Raw genomic sequence first — 21343 nt, 5'->3', positions numbered from 1 at the left:
AAGATGAAACGCCAAGAGAAGCGGCGGCAAAAGGCAACGCGGTGGGTCATAAAACGCGCGTGTATCTTTCCTCTCTTTCGGCCGCATTAGCCCCGTCTCACTCGCTCCACGGACACAAGCACGGTGAAAACAACCACCCGAGAATCCGACACATACACACTCTGGTACATACTTACTACACCGACTCATGTCCAATCATTTTATATACGCCATTTGCTGTCTGGCGCAGATACATTTGTATCTTTATGTGCGAAACAAGTCCCAGGCCCAGGCCCGTTCCGTCGCTCAACCCGAAAACTGAATCTGAATCCGAAACTAAACATAGACCGAGTTTTGAGCCAGAGGCTGACGACATCGACGAGTCAATTTTGAATTCCAGTTTCCCAGCACGGTGGTTGTTGCGGGCTCTAATCATTTGATTGTTATTCCTTCGGCATTCTGCTCATCTGACATCTTCAACCCCCAATGGCCTCTGAATCCCAACTGGGGTTCGTCCGGGCGCTTATCTTTTGATTACCAGATCGAATCGTATTGAATTAGGTACATATTTTCAGCCATCCTCGGGCACTTTGAGACAACTTTTTACCATTACCCCGCATATGCCGCGAATTCGACACGGATCCCTCTCGTAAAAGGTGTTCTAACCAACAGCAGATCAAATCCAGATCATAAGTGATGGAAGTTTACAATAGTATCTTCAAAGAACCAATATTTTTTGAAAACTGTGAATGAAGATTTATTAATCTTCTTTTGAAATTGTCCGATTATGACAATTGGCTAAGGAAAAATTACGATTTTTTAAACTATAAATATACAAATATTCCTATTTCCTATTCAAAAGTTTCCAATAAAACATCGTAATATCTTATTGTCTACCTGGATTCACTTGCGTCTCCGTTTTATACTAGCATAATATTGTTTTTTAAAAAACTATTTTAGCACAACGGAATAAAATTAAACGAAACTTTTTGTATCCGTAGAGAATATAAACTTCCAAAATAAATTAATAAAATTTATTTCATTTCTAATATTTATTGTCATTAGTTTTTGATACCCCAGCTGAGGGTTTAAGTTAGAAGTTTTCAACTGAATAAAGGAAACATTTGCGGCCATATAAAGTATATTAATTCTAGCATTAACAGCCGAATCCATATAGTCATGCCTGTCCCTCCGTCTTTTTCTTCTCACCCTAAACTCTTAGATTTAAAGCAATTTAAATTGAACTTTCCAAACGTAGATGCAGTAAATACTTTTTATTCATAAGTCGGAAGATGGCAAATCGGACCACTATATAATATATAAATAAATGAAAGACATGTAAATTTGCTATTATTTATCTTAAAGTGGTATAATTCGTTATCTGCCAATATAAGAGTTTAATTTTTACAAAATTTCCAATCTATGTACAAAAAATTAAAAGAAACAAAAGTTTCACAGATTTTGATTAAGCAGGAAAATATATTATTTCCACTTTAATTTTATCTGGATCATATTACATATTAATGACACATGAAAAGTTGGAAAATTAATTGAAAATAATAAAACAAAACACAAGTATCGTCGAAGTTGTCCTACGCTATGTTTTTTCAGCATACTCCGATATAAGTTATTTTCTTAAACATACATATAATCACTTCAAGGGTATATAAGTATCGGCTTGCTGAAGCTACTTCCTGTTTCCTTTATATATGAATAAAGAATATCAAGGTTAAAACTATTTTAACAAATCTAGAAATGAGTATCTTTTCAGGTTGAGTTCCTTTTCAAGTTGTCCAGATATATTTTAAAATTATGCTGCCTGTCTCGGAATAACTTTAATTAAATGAATACTTAAAATTATAATTGGCTATATGTATCTTGAAGCTCGAAATGTAAATGAATAATTGAGCAATTATTTAAAGCTGTATTAATCAATGTGAGCCATAAGAATAATAATAAAATTAATAATAATATAATAAATACTGTTTTAGATTTGAAACAGTCAATTTATCGTTTTTAACAGATAGAGCACAATAATGTTCCTTTATTTAACAAGTTACTGTCTTTTTCATTATTTTAAGCAACAGAGGAATATTTTTGATACAATTTAGTCGGCAGAATTAAACTTCGCATATCCAAGTTATTTTTAAACGCACTTTCAACGTTAGTGATTTCGGCGCAGGACCTTTTCTTTCCCCATCTGACCATTTTTGTGCGCAGTAGATAGACACCACAAATCCAGAGAGGTTCAATCGATTCATTTTAAAATTCTCACACAAATAAAACTACAATTTCGTTGCCGGAGGTGGGTTGCTTCATTGGACACAACCACCCACCGAACCCATCCCCAATTCCACCCATACGAACTCAACCCACCGAAAAGCTGTTCGATGGGTAAAAGCGTCCCCTTGTACATAACATAAAAAACGCATGAGACCGAACAGAACCGAGCCACTTTATCTCAGAATCAGAGAACGTTCGAGGAGGGGAAAATGGCAGTGTTTACATAGCAGGGTGCATTTTATGGTACATTCCTCCCCGAAGCCTCTAAGCTCAGCATCGATAAAAACTTATTTAAATTTATATAGGTATATACATCTGATCGTTAGAAGGTACATACTCCATGTATCTATGTGTGCACTTATCGGGGTTCTCCTTCTGACAACCCCTTGGCAGGGGTTGAATACCACTTGAGCAAACATTAGATGGCGGGCATGCTTTTATGGCTCAAAGAGAAGGCAATTATCAGGGAAAATATTTCATTTTGATAATGAGTTGCTTTCAGATACAAACAGTTTACAAGAGTTTACATTAATTTGAAATGTAATTAAAATAGGTTTTATGTTAGCCATACCTTTTAAACGAATTGAACAGATTACCAATAAAAGACCCTTATAGCTCGATGGCTCTTGCTTATCAAAAATATATGATAAGAATAACTTTTTAGTAAAAGTAAAATAAATGATCATAAATGCAGGACTCATATATTTTAAATTCAAATTGATAGCAAAGTTTTAAAAACTATTTTATGGTAATAGATCTGCCAACTTCAAATCAAACATGTTTAAAATTATTGCGAGATTGGACATAAACATAATTTCAATGATAACACTGAAATATCGATAAAAAACAAAACTTTTAGCCGTCATTTTTATCTACTTAAAAAGTATACAATTTTAAACATTTAAATTTTAATGGAATAAAAATATTGATTTTCAAACATTAAGTAATTATTTCATTTTTAGCAGTTTGTCTAAAAAAAATACTACATTTCCTTTATTAATTTTAAGCATAAGTTAAGAAACAATACCTTGCAGCTCATTAAAAAATGATACAAAACTTCCCCCCAACTACATGTTCTTAACATAAAACTCTATTAATTTGCCTGAAAGTGATATACGATGCTCATTAACTGAACAACAAATCTTTTCCAACTTTCGAAAGTTCACCAAGCCTAGTCTGCCAATGCGCATTGTCATTAATTTAAATGAACGCAATTAATACAATGGTTGGGGGATTAACCGAAATTGCAATAGTGCAATGCCATTCGATCAATCATTTATAAAGATCACATTTTATGCCCCATAAAATTACCTACCATTGCAGAGAAGCGCAGTTATAGCTCTTTGGCATTAAGTAAAGTCCAGAAAAACACAGTTACATAATAATTTATTTAATCTTAAGACATATGCCGAAACAAGACTATTAATTCTAGTTTTAATTTATTTAAGCGCTGTATTACAATATCCGTGTAAAAATACTGTAACAAAAATCAGGAAACGCAATGAAAGGAAACAAAGATCGAAATGAAATAATTCAGAAAGTGTTCTGTATCAGATTTTAATATTTTGTCTGAGGAAGTGGCGATTACGAGCTGATCCCCTACGAGTAAGTGCAGTACATACGTATTTTGCTTTACGTTTTGTACGAGTACGAGTATCTGGATGTCTATGAATAAATTCGATGGTGAGAGGTCGCTTGCGATGTGTTAACATCCTCCTCTTTGGTGTACTTACCGAAATAATGGGTGAAAAAACGGAACAGATGTGGATAAACCAAAGGATATCGAAAATGGTGTTGTATGGAATGCGGCAAAAAAGAATACCGCGAAGTATTTGGGATATTTTGAATTGTGTGTATATTTTTGCACTTCTGCAACTTGTTGTATTTTATTCACAATAATTAACTTTTTAAAAAAGAGAATTGCTAACGCTAGATTAAAATTCACTAAACAAACTATAATCGAACATAATCATAAACATAACCGACTTTAGACTACAACTTATCGAGGGCTCGAAATAATAATAATACAAGAACATGAATAAAGCAGTGGGTGAAATCATTTCTTCATCAAGTATGTATAGGCTAATTATACACATATAATGATAGGCATAGGTGTAGGTGTAGGTATAGGTATAGGTTAGCATAATATAATATAATGCTCGGGGCAAAACATTAACAAAATCGATAATTACACAACACAACTAAACTTAGACTTAATATCAGGATCAAGCGGCGTCGATACACATGAAAATATATGTATGCATATGTACGATTACTATATGTACTATGTGTATGTTATATAAGTAGCTGTTACGGTATGCTAATTACTCCTCCCCGACATCTCCCCTCCATCGTTTTCACACTCGCTTACTTCTGTTAAGTGTGTATCTTTTAAGTTTTTGTTGCTTTAGCTTTACGAGTAGTTTTGTTAAGTGTTTTCCTTGGTTTTAGAGTTAATTTAATTCGAAAGCGACTTCAACTATGGGGTAAACATGCACACACTCATTGAAATTTTTGCAACTTACAATTAACCATTTGCTAAAATCGAATCCGAGTTCATATTATACAAATATTGAATATCTCTGCGTGTACGCAATATACATATATCTGATGTAATTTATGTAGTTATCGAGTGCCCCTTCGGCCGGAAATCAGCGCAATGTCTTAGTTTATATACAGGAACTTAGAAGGTATCAAAGGACACGACACGACGAACATTATACGACAAAATTTATCCTAGACTGCGGAGTGTGTCTTCTTGTTTGCGGAGCTGTGAGGGGTCCGAAAATTGTTAAACAATTTGTTTGTGTTTCAAGAACATTTATCTGGGTCTAAAATGTGTTCTGCTGCTCTGCCTAACTCAGCCGCCTTGTGGCCGCTCTTACATGGATAGGTATGGTAAAATCTACTACTCGAACGCGTGTATTCATAATTTATGCGGGGTTATATTCACTGACGTTTAAGTATATTCATATTCATAATTTATAGTTCGGAAAATTCATAGTGCTCGCCTAGGCTAATGAGAGCGTTGAGAGAAATACGTACATACATATATTTTCGTACAGTTGCGAATTTCAAGTGCATCTGCTACTGCTGCTGCCTACTCCTCATCTTACTCGTATCTATATTCAACTACCGAACTAAGCTGCATTATCGTGTTGGGGCTTGGATCTCTGGGATCCGTAGAACTGACTTAATCATAAACTGCATTTCCATCAACGTCCGTTGGTCACACATCAGCGACGCCTGCGCACTTCTGGGCAGCTGCTCATCCACATCCTGCTCCTCATTGTGGTCACATATTCCTATCCCGCATGCTAGAGATCTCTGGGTTTTGTACATTTAACCGACTGAACTCGGCCTGGCTGGAGTCACACTTCCAATCGCTGGACTAGCATGGAAAGTCCATGGCCAGCTCGTTCTTGATTAGATGATGGTGGTTCGGATCGGACATGGGGTTGGGATTCGAGCTGGGGTTACCCGAACTCGGATTGGCTAACTGCTAGTAGGTGGCAAAGCCCATGGCGCCAGCGCTGCTGTTGTCCAAGGGTCACTGGTGCATCTTGGCGGCATGGTGACCCATGTTCAGGCTAAGATTCAGGTGGTGGCCGCTGTGGTGCTGCTGGGTCGCCTGCGCGTGGTTGTGGTTGCTGCTCGAGTTGTTGTTGTTGTTCTGCTGATTGGCCTGGCGCTGTGAGTTCTTCTTGTTCTTCATGCGCCGATTCTGGAACCATATCTTGACCTGAAAGGAACGCCTGTTTTATGAACAAGTTCAAGTCAGTGGGTTAATGAACTCACCTGTCGCTCGGTCAGCTGCAAATTTCTGGCCAATTCCCAGCGCTTTTGCTTGGAAACATACGCATTGAAAAGGAACTCCTTCTCCAGCTCCAGGGTCTGGAACTTCGAGTACGGCTTGCGCTTTTTCCGGACGGACACCTGACCGGTCCACTCGTGCAGTCCGGGATTGGGCGTGCAAGGACCCACCGCTCCTACGGACAATCCACCAGAGGCTCCTGAAAGCATCATCAAGTAATAGGGTTAAACTACATGGTTAACTTCATTAACAGCGAGTGCGGGTGGTCCGATGCTTTTGTTGCTCGGTGTTCGGTGCAATATCAGATCGTTAAGTTTATAGAGCAATTACGGAAATTGTTTAGCAATAAGCGTAATACGAAATTATTCAATTCCTCATTTATGGCCTCTTAATTGGTGCGGTACGGGGAGCGGAGCTCCGAATTGGCATGAGGCCCATATTCACACTCGAGTGGATAACACTAAATGAATACATTCGTTCCCGCTCATTGGCCGACCAAATGAAGCAATTAAATTAATGTTGAAATAAAGTGACAAGTTGGATTTATTTTTATTTAAACGCTAGTTTAGCTTTTCGAATCTAATCTGATTTCTTTGATTAGACTTGGTAGCATTGAACAGTTAAGACAGTTAGGTCATATTGGAAATTAATTATCGAGCCTAAGAGACCTGAATTCCAATTTTAAAATTGACTGGCGAGGTCGCTTCACTGACATATTCCGCCATAATAACGAGTCTTTACTATGGCTACTATGGCCTGGGAAAATATGAGTAGTTGACAGATACAATTCTGGCAGCTGAAACACACCTGGTGATAAGACACAAACATAAACAGGCAACCCCGTAGAATGCACTTCCAATGACTTTCGCACCCACATAAAGGCGTAACGCTAGCCAAATATCGAGTATCGATTTATGGGCCGTTTTGCACTACGCTAATTGAACGACAAACTTGACGGTTTCGCAATTTGCTATTTCAACCGATACGACGACGAGAAGTCTAGTGCACATAGGAAAAATCAAATAATCTTGAACTTTATATTGTAAGATGCTTAATATTTAAGGGCTGTTTAAATAATTGGCTTGGCTTTGAGGAAAAAAAGTAATAGCACCATATAAAAAACACTTACAAATAATTATCGATTCATTGGAAAATTTGACAGCATATAAATATTTATTTTAATTGATATTTAGGTGGAATTTGAACGCTTCTTTTTTAAAAGAATTTTGAAAAGTTATACTTATTCACTTGAATTTAGCTTACATATAAATAACCAAACAATTTTAATAAATGTAATACCATTTTAATTTTTAATATTTAAATTTTCTCTTCCCAAACTAGACTTGCAAAATGCTCAAAATTGTTTCCAGTGTGCCTAACCTCGTTACCCCTAAGTGTGCCGACTCCGGCCTGGCTGGACTCACCTGAGCTGGAGTAGTTCTCGCTGGGATAACCGCGCAGGCCGCCTGGCGAGGAGTAGGTGGGCGGCTCGTAGCTGGACGTCGATGTGCCCTCGACGGACTGTCGGGCGGCGGCGCTCACGTGGCGCTCCGCCTCGTTCATGTAGGCCGCCGCCGCCGCGGCAGAGGTGGTCTGATCGGGGCGGTAGTTGGGGCCCCAGTACTGCTGCGGGGGAGAAATAAGGTCGGGTTGGAACTGAGTTGCTTACGACCGAAGTGGGGGCGTGGGTGGCGCTGTGGCCATACTTACACCAACCGGAAACTGCGTTTCTGGGTAAGGGTAGGCGAACATGTGCTTGCGGTCGTAGTACCCGGAGCCGTAATGCTGGTTGAATCCCTCGTCGTTGTAGGCCCAGTGTGCCGTGTGCCGCTTGACCGCCGCCGAGGTGTCCGTCTCGAATCCCGGACCAGCCCGGATGGCGGGTATATGCAGTGGCGCTAATTGGATGGACATATTGATGTCTGAAAGTAAACGGTAGGCGCAGATTTGCTGCTGTTAATATTGGCACTAGGGCTGGTAAGTCTAATTTTAACGACTGTCTATGATTGCTCAAATCGACCTTCTTGATCATTTGGCATTTTATCACTTGGCGTGGCATTTGTGCCTATAACCCTTAGATTGTTTGCTAGTGTCATGGATGTGGGTGCATTCACACCTCATCTATATATAAATCTGTATATTTGACACGTGTCGACAATTAAGGTATTAAAATGGCTTCAATAACGATTTCGTTGCAAATCATCATTTAATTTTTTAAATACTTAAAAAAAAACAAGATCATGCAGTTTTAAAGAACTTTAGTAAAACCACAAACAATATTTTTAAAAAATTAAAGTTGTTACCACCCTGAAATTATATAGTCAATAATGATACAACAGACGCAAATTTTTTGAGTAAATAAATTAAATGCGTGACGATTTCTGGGAGAGTTCAAGAAAACCCTTATCAGCCTTGAAAAGCGTGCTGCAATCAGCACAACTGAAACGTTATTGCAGCTGCAAAAAAAAAGTGGAACGACCCCGTTCCCAATTTAACGTCCCCAATTTATTTCGAGAGTTTTCCAGTTTGCTAAATAGAGTTCCAATAAGGAATCTGCTGGTTTTCAACCCCAAGGAAAGTAATATTTCTGGGACCTCACCTTCCTTCTGAGAACTAACACTGGAGGGAGAAACACTCGCCGTGGTCGGCGCAACGATCTGCGTCTGGCCAGGAGCAACTGCAGCATTCTGCTGTTGCTGCTGCTGCTGGAGATTCGAGGAGGCGCCACTGGCGACACTGTTCGGGGTTTGTTGCTGCGGCAGTTGCTGGTGGTGGGGCGATGTGAGATGTTGCTGCTGCTGTTGTTGGGCGGAGGGTCCAGTGGGTGTTTGGGCGGGACTGAGGGCGCCGGCCACCGGTGTTGTCGCCAGCTGTTGTTGCTGCTGTTGCTGCTGCTGTTGGAGTTGCTGCTGCTGTTGCGGAGCGGGGAGATGTTGCTGCTGCACGGCGACAAGTGGCACAGGCGGAGGATCCTCGTACATAACCGCATGCGTGGGCGTGGAATGTGTGGTGGGAGTTGACTGCTGTTGCTGCTGCTGGAGCACCGAGGAGGGTGAGGAGGCGACGACTGCATGTTGTTGCTGCTGTTGCTGCTGCTGCAGGTGGGGATGCGCGCTGTGGTGATGGCTGGTGGTGTGGAGAGGCTGAGGCAGGTGGTGGTGCGCATGGTGATGCAGTTGCTGCAGATGCTGCTGCTGCTCCTGCAGATGCTGCTGCTCCTGCTGCTGCTGTTGTTGTTGCTGCTGCTGCTGTTGCTGCTGCTGCAGGTGGTGCTGCTGCATGACGGGCAGGGAGGGATGCGCCTGGGGATGCGGATGCGGGTGCGGGGCGGTGGGTACGTGGGTGTGGGTGTGTGTGTGATGCCCCCACCACGCCCCGGCAGCGGCGTGCGACCCGACTGCCGAGACATCGTGGGGGTCGTAGAGAGCGCACGCCAGCGGGATGGTTGGGGTTTGGGGGAGGGGTGGAATATTTACGGTTATCTTGGACGCGTTGCACTCGAACTGCGGCGGCGAGGGTAAAGGCGGTGCAGTGGGGTCGATCGCCTCGACCCACCGACCTTTCTCTGTCTTTTTTTCTCACTCCTGTGAGTGACGCCTTTCTAATTGTTAAAATCTCTTTATATTTTTCGCGTCTTAATAATTTTTATTTTAATATTCAGAGCACCTTTACTCGAGTTCTGCCCCTTTTATTTGCGTACCGCACACGCACACAGACGTCCGTCAGCGGTCACACGCACACGCCGACTTACTCACACACGCACACTGCCTAAAGAGCGGGCGAAGAGAGTCACTTTGTTGTTGCACAGGGGATCGAATCAGCTTGGATTTCACAGGGTGTTTGCGGTCGTCAGCAACTCACGCAGTATTTTCAAATTGGCTTTATTCAGTTTTCATTCGGTCAATCCAATTTTCCAAAACTTTTCCAATTTTCCCTTTGTCAGTTACTATTTTCTTTTCACTTTTCTTTTTTTTTTTGGGTTGGCGTTTGCTTTTGATTTTCTTCTCTCTTTTATAATTATCATAAATAGTTTATTATTTGTGGGGCCTGCAGTTGTTGTTGCTGCTGCTGGCGTTCGCTTTTTATGTTGCTGGTCATAAAATTTGATTTTACGACCAAAACAAACAATTAAAGGCAATGTTTGCAACAGTTAACAAAAATGTTATTATTTCTCCTCACAACGCCGGCGACACGATGTTTTGATTGTGATTTTTGTTTTTTGATTTAATTTTTTATACGACTCGAAAGCGTTTCTTCCTTCAGTTAAATTTTTCGAAAATGTTCAACTTGTATTTTTCGAACCGTTCGAACGGAACACTCCCAGTCGAATGTGAATGTGAATGGACGGCGAGTACGAAATCGCTCAAGTCCCAGTCCTCGACGAAGTTGCAGGGCCGCTTGCCTCGGCTGTTGTTGTAGTTGCTGTTGTTGCTGCTGGACGCCCGCGCGCCTTCCAACCGAACAGAGCGAAGCACAAATCTACACTGACGGCAGCAACGCACGGCGACAACATATCCACATCGCTGGCACGGCACACCGACAACACAAGACCAAGACCAGAACCAGAACCAGCACACGAACACAAACTCTAAGCGCAGCGGCGCCAGCCCGCTCCAGTGTGAGTGTGTGTGTGTGTGCGCCTCCCCGTCCGTGTGACTTGGAAGAGAGCGCGGACATGCGCATGTTGCACAAGCACAATGCAGATAGACGGTGGTGGTGGTTGATGTTATGTTGATGGCAGTTGGTGCGGCTCTCTTGTGGCGCGTTATGCACACGTACACTGTATACAGCGTCTGTGTGGATCCCAGACTGCCAGCGAGTGTGCGTGTGTGAGTGGGGGGAGCCGAAGAGAGTTTTGGATGTTGCTGGGGGAAATAGCACTGTTTCAACTAGCGCCTTCAATGAGGTAAAGATGGTATCGCACTCCGACTGGGACTGGCTCTGGAATTCGCTGAGCTCAGCAGGTGCTCCAAGTCACAGGGGGTCATCGAGGGCGAAACACACACGCACAGTGTACGTGTGAAGGCCTCCGCTCTTCGACGTACAAAAAACGCTCTCTGACTCACCGCCCGCTCTTACTGCCCGTTTCTGGGGGCTGATTTGAATACTTAACACGCGCGCACCACAGCGCCATCTATGTCCGAGATTTCGGTGGAATGGGGGCGGGGAGGCGTGGTAGATGGCACCACATTGTGTGTAGTTAGTTGGCTTGTTGTTGGCGCTTTTTATCGATTGCCACAACAGCAGCAACATCCAGAAAAACTCACTGCATAAAGACCATGGATCCCGACCAATTATACGAGTCGTCAAGCATAGTGACTAATTAATGCTAATTAGCTAAACAAATACATGCGTGCGCCAGTTCAGTCAGCAAATTATGACAGCCCAATTGTTAGGAAACCCCGGGTCTCTTTTCACCCCTATCTCAACTTTCTTTCTCCCTCTTGGCATTTCTACAGATTCCCTCCCTTCCTGTCTCACTTCCAAAGGCAGTTGCCAAATTTTACGCTGCAATGGACAATTATGAGAATTTTATGGCAATTGCCATTGGAAGAAAAGCAAAGGCACGCAGTCGAGGCCAAGGAAATGTTAACAAATCGTAAAAAGGACGCGATGAGAACAACTCTCAACCCGTTTGACAGCAAAATGTACGTACAATCGCATAAAAATCCATACTTAGCAATTACAATAATGCATTTGAGCAGGGGCTTAGAAAAATGTCAGAAGTCATCGCAACTGGATACGAATAATATTATTTCTTTTGTGAAATCAGATGCAAGAACATTCATTTTTAATTTTATACATCACGCATTTAGTTGAAGACTCCAACTGCTTACATAATAAATTTGGTCAAATAAACCTTATAAAAACGTCAAGGATTGTAATTAACTAACACAATCCCTTTTCAAAAAGTTCATTAAAATAAAAACTGTTTTATCCCAAAAAATTGTTGTATTTATAATATATATAAAGTTTGATTTCAAATTGGGATTAGACTCTGACATTTTCCTATTCAACCACTATTCTGACACGCAGAATTACTGTAAATTATTAGTTGCCTTAATCTTAAATCTTTATATACTTATCTGGCTTAAACAGGACTAATTATAATGTTAGCTTACCTGTGGGATGGGAACTGACGCTGGAGGGAGAGATGCTCGCCGCTGTCGGCGCAACGAGGTGGTTTTGGCCGGACGCCACCGCTGAGATTTGTTGCTGGGGTGGTGCTTGGTGGGTCTGCACCGCTGCTGAATGGGGATGGATCTACTCCACCGGTCTGCTCACTTCCAGTGACGCGTACTGCAAAAAAAAGATGCAGAAACTTGGTAAGTAAACCACAGCAAGGGCCATCAATAAGGGCCTGCTGCAACCAGGCGCCACTCATCATAGCTGGCCATTTTCCCCGGCATGTAAGGAAAAAAGTGAGAAGAGCCTAAAGATGCCGTCTTTATGGCCGGCGCAAACGTCTTGTTTGCATTTGACACCGCGCAGGTAATAATGCGAGGCTAAACTGGCAGCCAACCAGGGACGAGGGCAGTGGTAATAGGACGCAGGATGAAGGATGAAGGACGCCGCGATTTCCCACAGGGACAGGGCCTCAAGCCGGTGCGGAAGTGAGCGCCGGCTCCGGATGAGAAAAGGGAAAGGAAATGGGAATGGGAACGAGAGTCAAAGTCGGATTCGGAGTCGGAGTCAGTAAGACAAGGAGACACGCAGACAGCAGCGACAGACAGCCGTCAAACACGTCGTAAAATTTGTTTCTCGTTTCGCATTTGCATTGTGCAACACTCACAGATACACACTTGGATCTCCCAAAGGCGGTGTCAGGGTCAAAGTCAACTCCTGCCCTTCGACTGTCTGTACTTTCATGCCCAACTGCACTCCACTCGACTGCACCCCACTCCATACCAATCTGGAGGAACTGGCTCCATGTGTCCCTCAAGAGTTTCGCTTTCGCTTTGATCGCACTCAGCTCTCTCGTAAAATCATTTGACTGCAGTTCCTGGACGAGGAAAAAGGGAAATGGAAAATGGGAAACACAAACGATTTGTTCGAAATGAAGGGGCTCCAGTGTCTATAGTTTTCATGCATATTTTCTTCTCAAAGAGGCAAATGCGTTGATGAGTGCCATGTTCATAGGCCATTGCAATTAGAACTAGACTTTGAGAGCATTAAGTATATTTAGATCTGAGTTGCATTCGATTTTGTTTACAAGATATGAACACAATTAGTTCTTAATAGAACAATATTGCCTTTCTTCGTGACAATACAAAATGAAGACTGGTTATTAAAATATTAAAAAGCACACTGACGTCTTCCTGCTCCAATTCCCAACCCACATTATCGTGGGAAGATCGGTTCGGTGGGTGTCACATTTATAATGAATAATTTGTATTATTGTCACCAACAATAAAGCCTTTCATTGGCCTCTCCCCTTCTCTCCTTCTTTTTGGAAGAAATAGAGCTATAGCTATAAAAAGAATTTCTTCCATTTTTAACGATTCCCCAATTTGAATAAGTTAATTAACAAAATTAATATTCAAATGGGTTTATGGCCGAAATGGCGGCTTATGGCTTCATTATGTGTGTGCCCGGTCCCAGAGTCGGGCTAAAATTTAAATTCGGACAACAATAAACCTACCACAAAATATATATAATCGTCTTGGACAAATTCACATGCAATATATCCGAAGAAAGAATCGAGACAATATGGTTAGAGGGAAGTTCATTGGCCAGTCGTCATAAAAAAATTTCGGTTGTTTGTGCGCTGAGTTTTTTGGGTTCTCGGATTCTCGGGTTCTCCAGCCGGAGATGCTGCGTCCGAATTAAATGAAATGAAATAAAATTAAATTCATGTTATCCAATTAAACACAGGGGTCCCGCACCACGATCGTTAATGATCTTTCTCCCAGCTAATTATGATACGTCTCGGCCAGCTCTCGGCACCTTTAATGGCCCCGAATCTCTTTATTCTCGGAACCCTTTTTTCGCTGGACCCGCACCGTTTTCCCTGTAAGCCAGCCAGCCAGTCAGCCAGCAACCGGAGACGAATCACAGATATACGCGGCCCGATTCCGATTCTAAGTAAACTGAAAAACTAAGCTCGGATTGGATCGAGGCTCTGGCGGTGGCGATGAGGTGACTTAGCGGCATTTGTGACTTTTCCAAACAAGTTTTTCTCATTCCTGTTTGCGTTTGATCGTGGAAACGTGTTCTGGGGGATTCTTACGAAAACAGAAACAGCAAGAAGAACCAGCCAGAAATTGGGCAACAGAACAGCCGACAGAATCATCCGAGCGAGAAATACAACAGATACAAGAGATACAAGATACGAGATACACACACAGCGAACTCATCCCATCCCGGGCCATAATTAGAACAAAGAGCGGACGGAGCATGGAGGGGCTGAAAAATGAAATATCGTGCTGACAGCTTCCAAGCGAGACATTTTGTGGAAAGTCGTCAGGGGCAGCCATGTATCTGTATCTGTATCTTTTTCTGAATCTGTATCTGAATCCCTAAGATGTGTGTCGGCTGCTCTCATTCCCAACATGGCCACCGCCCCTTGCCCCTTTGGAATTTGTTTACCCAGCGTTTCCATTTTTGTATTTTTTTTTTTGTTTTTGGCAATATCCCTTTGGGACGCATCCATTGTTGGTGCAATTTATGATCGGGAATTGCTTTGTTTAATTATGTACACAAAATGTCATTGCTCTTTGTCTGGCGCAGAAGTAATTGACGGTACTGGCACATTGTACAGTTTAATGCCCAACTGTTTGTAGAACATCTAAGATGTGCCATAAATATGTCATCGGGCTGAGTATATAATAATAGAAATAGCTTTCAAGATTTTAACTTAAATCTTTGTTGTCTGGCGCGCGCTTCTGCTTAAAAGCTTCTTTAAAATTCTCACAAAAAGGTTGATCAACCTGGCCGCCACCCTTGAGCACTTTTTAAAAGGGTTAAAGAGGGCCCACCTTTTTCATTGGGGTATCAATTACAGGAGCACTAATTGAGACCTCCCAGTTAAATGACAAAATGTGGAAGCCACAATTAGCCATGATACCACTAAATGGCCGTTTATCGTATCTGGCATTCATATAAGTTTAAGCACCTGAGAAAGTGCCGTGTCTGTACTTGAGCCATATTTTAGTACATTAAATCTAACTAGTTAACTGCCTTTTATTGCCAACAAAGCGTTTTACGACAGACATATACGGAGCGAAAGAGAACGAGACAGCGACAGAGCGCGCGGGCCACAACTCTTTGGCAAGTGAAATTGTATGTAGATTGCATTATATATTGCAATAAAAATAAAAGTAAACACCCCTAAAATTAAAACAACACTTTTGGCCACTTTATGGTGGGTAACCATAGTCAGCGGTGGTTTTCAGTCTGAGTGGATCGTAGTGGAGCATGCAAGTGGCTCCGAGTGGTTTTATGTTCGGAATTAAGTCGACGGAAAGTTGAAATACCCGTGTCAGGCGTTTGACTTCTGTCTGCTTACTGTTTCAGTTATTTTTTTTTTTTTTTTGGGCTTTTGCAGTCGGGCATTACTTTCACCTTCTTGGGCAGACAAATCCACTCCTCCAGCGACAGGCGACGACCTTGGGGCAACTCATAAATTTAATTACAAAGGGCTGTGTGGCCTGCGACAGTGAGGGCCATAAAAATAGACACATTTGCAGTCGAATTGCTGCCTTGCCGCTTCCGTTCAATTCAAATTCCACTCAGTAGCCACTCAGTTGGCCAAAATCGACGGCCATAAAGTGGCCAGCTCCTCTGAACTTGAACCACATATGCGAGTGATGACTTTTTTAATGGCACTTATTGCGCAAAGGTTCTCGTGCATCCTTGCTTGGTGGATGAACTTCCCAAAAATCCCGATTGATCCTTAACCCATTGATGCAGCCGGTCAATCGGGCAGACGCACCTCTTGTTTGTTTGACAGGCTTTATGGCCAGTGGGCCAAAGTGTTAATTGCCCCGCTCTGCTCCAATAAGGTGTTAATACCATCTTTATGGGCATTAAATTGGCCACCAGTTAAAATTCCAGCAAACACGACGAGACACGAGTTATGATGTCGTTAGGCTATTTGATGGCGTCTCAGCACATCCCCACATATTTGTACTCTGCCATCTGGGAGTGTGATAAAAGAGCCGGGAATTTTATGGCGAATTAATTGTCACAGAACGAGAAATAGCCCGAATCAAATCGGCCGGAGATTTGTGCGTGGCATTATTGCATGTATGCAAATCGATGATGAGAGAGGTTTTTCTACTTTCAACTTAACGAAATTGAAGCGCAGCAGCTTAGCCCAAAGCTCAGGCATAAAACCCCGTCATTGCCAAAAAAGGAAAAAATAAAGTGAAATCATCAATTCTGCTTTTCCAGCTCTCTTTTGCTGTAAGAAAATTCCCAGCGGGGGATGGAAACTTCGCTACATTGTGTTTCTATTTCTTGTTTGGAATTTTCTTATTCGCCTCCTTCACTTATCCCTCGTTTCCTTTTTAAAGGCAACTGCCTCATTTACATAAGCATAATTTCCACATAGAATAGTTACATAGCTAAGCAGCACAAAGAGATATAGACACACACACACATATATATATATAAATGGAGGGATTCAGCAGGAGCCACCCCTTCGCTGCCCCTTCCGCCCAGCCTGCCGACATGCCTGGCAGCCAAAGTCAGCAAAATATTTATTCAAATAGCGTGCGCGTCTCCGGCTCCCTAAAGGTTAATTTCAGTTTCGCTACATCAACGGCCTCCTCCACCCAGGGCACCACCCACACAACCACCCACTTCCGCTGGCTGCCAGAGTTTTTGGCCCAAACAACCCCCACAAAACGACAGGCGGTCGCGATAAGCAAAGTCAAAAGCATTCAAGGATAAAGGAAAAAGGACCAAAAGACAGAGGGAGAAAATGGCAAAGAGGAGCGAACGAGATGGCGAACGTGGGGCTGGGGTGGAAAAGTGGGCGCCAACGCTTGAGGGCGGCTCGGGAAAAACACGAAACGAACCACCCCCAAGGACCAAGGGTAGCCGAGTTTGAAAACACTTTTGCTGACGTTGTCGCTTGCTGAACACACACACGCACACTTCGCATACACCCACACAAACAAGGACGAATATTGAGGGGGTGGCCATGGATGGCTGGGCTGAAATATCGATCCCTCTTGGGTCGTTGCCTGCACTCAATGAGTTGTCAATTTACTTTGTGCCTTTGTACTCCCCGTATATATAGGTTTTGTATCTTGCAGATAGACCGCAAGCAAACAATCCTGAGGAGTGGAAAACGCAGATATCGTGGGCCGCATGGATACCTATTAACGCATTCCTACACAGCAAATGACAACTGCCATTACTTTTTATTCAGATACCCTGCCATCCATGCAGACGTTATTAATTGAATTATAAATTTAACTTTTTATCGTTGTCTCTGCTCAGCTGCAGGTTGCCTGCACCCAAAGAACTCTGAAAACGATCCAAAGACTACGTGATAAGCCTGAAAATGTTAAAAATGCCCGCCTCTCCCGAAAATTGTTTCTTTTTCCCTCGATTCCGTGGAATTCCTGCTGACTAACATGGCGAGGACCTCAAGCTAATTTTCATTTGGGTGCCGGGGAAGAAGTCAACTAAATGATGCACAGTGGGATTAGCTCACAGAAACATATCATAAAAAACTTTAGTTTTCTGAAAATCAAGTACGAAAATAACTTTTTCCAGTCATAAAAAGATTTTAGGCATAAGGACTCCTATTCTTGAATATCTACATATTGATATTAGTTTATATCAATTAATTTTTCTGGTCTTATCCACTGTCCGCGGAAGGGAAAAAATACCTAATTCCCCATCAGAGCGCAGCTCGATTAGCCAACGGAGGAGAAAAGAGATAACAAGTCGAACCGGTCCGTTGGTCCGCTGGTCGTCCAGTCCACCAGTCCATCCCTCCGTCCATCCGTTCCATGTTCCCCTGTCCAACGGACAGACAATGAGAGGAGGAAAAGACATGCGAGTAGAAAGCCACAATCAGAAATTTAATAATGGCTGCACAAAAGACAGCACGAAACGCGTTGACGTGCACATATTTTATGGGTTTTATACAGGCACTGGCAGCGTACAGTACGGGTATCTCGTATCCGAGTATCTGACGGATGCACATGTTTCGCCCAGTCGGCGAGGGAGAAAGGTGAAACGCCGGCAATTGAAGCTGCCGAATGAAGTCATCGAAAAATGGCCACCGGCGGCCTTTGCACTCACCGAAAACCGAAAACTGTTAGTCGGGGAAAGCAGAAAGCAGGCGGACCGCTCACCTGCCCACCTGCTCCCTGAGCGACCTGCTGCTCGTCCGTCCGTCCTTCGATATCCAAGCCCCGATCGTTAATATGGCGGCTATATAGGCAGGAGTCCGACTTGAAGTCCGATTTCTGCCACCGATAAACCCTGGCAGCGTGTTTTCCTTACTTCTCGTTTTATTACTTCATAAGTGGAACTTGGCTGCTATTTTCTTGTTGTCGTGCACGATTTCCCCTTTGTTCTGGGGAAAGTCGTTAAAAATGGTACTTCTTTTGGATAAGCCACATACGCCCGGTTTTTTTTTTCATTTTTCGGGATAGGGTTTTGCGTTGGGAAAGTCTGCCAAACAATGGGAATGGAGTTGTAAATGTCAGGACTTTGAAATGCATTGCTTAATCGAGGATGCACCTGACTCTATATAGGAGTGCAGATGGCGTCAGTCTGGAGCTGCAGCCTCTTCAGATGCACCCGAAAACAGAGGTAGTTAGGCGATAGTGGGTAATTAGCCCACTTGTTCGATTTCTCACGGTCATAAAATGAACTCACTTCAACTTTCGAATGAATTCATTATCCCCGAATGGCCTACATCGACGACACCCAAGTGGTCAAATCCACTCATAAGCGACTTTTTCCACGCTTTTGTGATTTTTGGCAATTGATTTAATGTGTCATTCATAGATTTTTATTGCGGCGTTTTATTGCCGTCTTTAACTTCCGATTTACCACAATTGGCCCGCTCGGACACTGTCCTGGCCGCCCAGCGCCCACCACCCACCGCCCCCGGACACGCCCACTGCGCACCAGGGTCCTGTGTGTGGGATCTTAACAGGGAAATCATGTACTCGCCGTACTTTACTTTATTTATTGCCATTTTTAATACCGCCCGCCTCGCCAGCCTGGACACTTTAACGCCCTCCGCTTGTCGCGAATGCGGATGGTCGTGCCGGTGGGGTGGAGGAGGGGTGCAGGGGCAGGATCAGGGGGCAGACCACTTTATGTTACAATAATGCTCCCCTGACGCTGGGCACAATCGAATTGTCTCGGCCATAAAAATCAAAAGGTATTTCGGTTGGACTCTGGAATCGGGCTTTTGCATGGCATCGATTCGGGCGGAAAACGTCCTTAATTATGGGGATATTTCACTTTATTTAATTTCCACTTACCAGCTTTTTATTGATACAGTTATTTCGGTAGTGCTTTTGGTCAAAATCTGCAACAGAAATAAGGAAAAATTACTTTATGTTTAATGGAAAAATAGATATAATGTTATCGTACATATATTAAGAAAATAATTTTATTACGCTAAGTTTTTCTATGTTTTATAATAAATTAATAAAAAAAAAAGTAAACAATTGCAATACGGTTTACGTTTCAGAAATAGGGTTTGTATTAATTCGGAGGAAAAATAAACTGAAACAAATATACGTTTGCATTTCCATTGAAATGGAAACTATCCATCATCTATAATATAACTAAAACTATTATATTGGTCCATAAATTGTCGGGGAAATCGCTAAAATAATTAGGATCTATTAAGTTATTAACCATCCAAGTTTTCCTTTGTCAAAATACCGTGCCTAATATAGTGAAATTATATTGCGCAATGTCGTCAAATACTTTATTATATAATAAATATTAAAATAACGATTATGTCAGCCATCACTCATCCGAATTGAGATGCAGAACTCACCGCCTTTAATGATTCTATGAACTGTGTGATAAGACCAGAGGAATATTTCACCCAATCACTTAATAATTTGAAACGAAATCGTCAAACTCATAAAAATCCGTTGGGTAGCCGTCATTAAATATCGGCCCGGAATTATTTTTCAAATGCAGTTATAAATATTTTTGTGTGCTCGGACTCACAATGTAATGAACTTTTCAACACGGGTGAATTTCAAATTCCATTATTTACGGCCACTGGTCAATATGTTTAATTAATCGGCATTATTTTCGAATGCCCCCCGCACACACTCGCGCACTCGTCCCTCGAATTGGGGATCGGTTTGTGTGTATGGGACTTATAAACTGGATCGTCAACGGATTCGTAAGCAGGAGTGGCGATTATTCCAGTCGTAGGACGTCGATGGAAAACTCGAAGGCGGGCGGAACACAGAAAATTATTCGACGGAGGCGCGAACGCGACATGCGCATGCGATAACGACTCCGAAATTGTTAGAGAGCAACTAACACTAAAAAATTAAATTCAATATTTTGTTGTTTAGACAAAGCCGCAGCGAATGCGAACGCGAACGCGAAGAGAGCCGATCTCGCAGTTCCGATCTCCAAACCGCCGAACCCGAGCGCCACACATGGGAGGAGGGGCCTTCCCGAGGGGGGGCTGTTTCACACAAAACATTTTTTTTTTACTTAGTATTATTTTGGGTTTTATGGCCCCACTGGCAGACAGAAAGAGACACAGAGACGCGAACAAGTGAACATTCAAATGGGAGCCGCGATCGCGGAGGGGGGTTTTTCGTTTTTTTTTTTTCTCTTCTCATTTTTCTGTGGAAGGGGGAAGGGGGACGGGGGTCTCAACGATCGTACCGCCAAAGTTCAAGAAGTATATTTTTCTGTTTTTGCCTTTTTACATTCGCGCCGCTTCCCTTAATTTTAATTATAACATGCTGTCTGCGAGTGTGTGCATCCGTGTGACCGCGGCCATTTCCAAAGCCACTCGCTCACACACACACACACGCAAGAGACACTCGTCGCAGTATGACAAGCCCGCAATTGCTCGCACATACCACAGAGCTTATGGCCTATAGCGCACACTATATAGAGCCAAGTATTCGTATTCGTGCAGTGCCCATTAAGGCCGCTCGAAGGCAAACTTTGCACATCTCGGCGGACTTTTCGGTTGGCTGCCACAGCGTCGGCGGCAAGCGTTGCGTGAAAAGTCGCAAGGAAGAGGCACACCGAAATAAACCCCAGGAAACGGAACGTCGATATAAATCACGAGAT

General features: G+C 42.7%; 1 protein-coding gene and 1 long non-coding RNA gene across 7 annotated transcripts in view; both read right to left on the bottom strand.

The window, feature by feature from the left end:
- Window positions 1-4109: 4109 nt before the first annotated feature.
- On the bottom strand, window positions 4110-10642 carry LOC6727774 (homeobox protein abdominal-B). Of its 2 annotated transcripts, none has more exons than XM_039294677.2 (5): window positions 8676-10642; window positions 7787-7998; window positions 7501-7699; window positions 6061-6275; window positions 4110-6004 (listed from the first exon to the last, which is right to left on the bottom strand). In XM_039294677.2, the coding sequence occupies exons 1-5, from the start codon at window positions 9355-9357 to the stop codon at window positions 5813-5815; spliced, it is 1500 nt and encodes a 499-aa protein (XP_039150611.1). In that variant the 5' UTR covers window positions 9358-10642; the 3' UTR covers window positions 4110-5812. The 2 variants fall into 2 exon arrangements, with proteins under 2 accessions (XP_039150611.1, XP_002103136.3); XM_002103100.4 differs by having other exon boundaries at window positions 7501-7702; window positions 8676-10641.
- Window positions 10643-12242: 1600 nt separating this feature from the next.
- Window positions 12243-21343, bottom strand: part of LOC27207510 — a 36385-nt gene continuing 27284 nt past the window's right edge. For 3 of the 5 annotated variants that reach the window (XR_005544174.2, XR_005544173.2, XR_006541868.1), the window contains exons 2-3: window positions 19540-19586; window positions 12243-12376 (exon numbers count right to left, since the gene is read on the bottom strand). This is a non-coding gene — a long non-coding RNA (uncharacterized LOC27207510). Of the gene's footprint in view, window positions 12377-19539; window positions 19587-20066; window positions 20849-21343 lie in introns of those variants that run through there. The other 2 variants (XR_001600449.3, XR_005544172.2) reach the window with 2 other exon arrangements.

The sequence above is a fragment of the Drosophila simulans genome, chromosome 3R (genome assembly GCF_016746395.2).
Source record: "Drosophila simulans strain w501 chromosome 3R, Prin_Dsim_3.1, whole genome shotgun sequence".
Lineage (NCBI taxonomy): Eukaryota > Metazoa > Arthropoda > Insecta > Diptera > Drosophilidae > Drosophila > Drosophila simulans.
This window is presented reverse-complemented; position numbering and strand designations above follow the sequence as displayed.

Excerpts from the sequence above, each read along its gene's own strand:
- LOC6727774 (XM_002103100.4), bottom strand. The coding sequence starts at position 9,357 with ATGCAGCAGCACCACCTGCAGCAGCAGCAACAGCAGCAGCAGCAACAA. Across the intron at positions 7,703-7,786 it reads AAACGCAGTTTCCGGTTGGT|CAGTACTGGGGCCCCAACTA; the intron begins GTAAGTATGGCC and ends TCTCCCCCGCAG. Across the intron at positions 6,005-6,060 it reads TGCAGCTGACCGAGCGACAG|GTCAAGATATGGTTCCAGAA; the intron begins GTGAGTTCATTA and ends CGTTCCTTTCAG.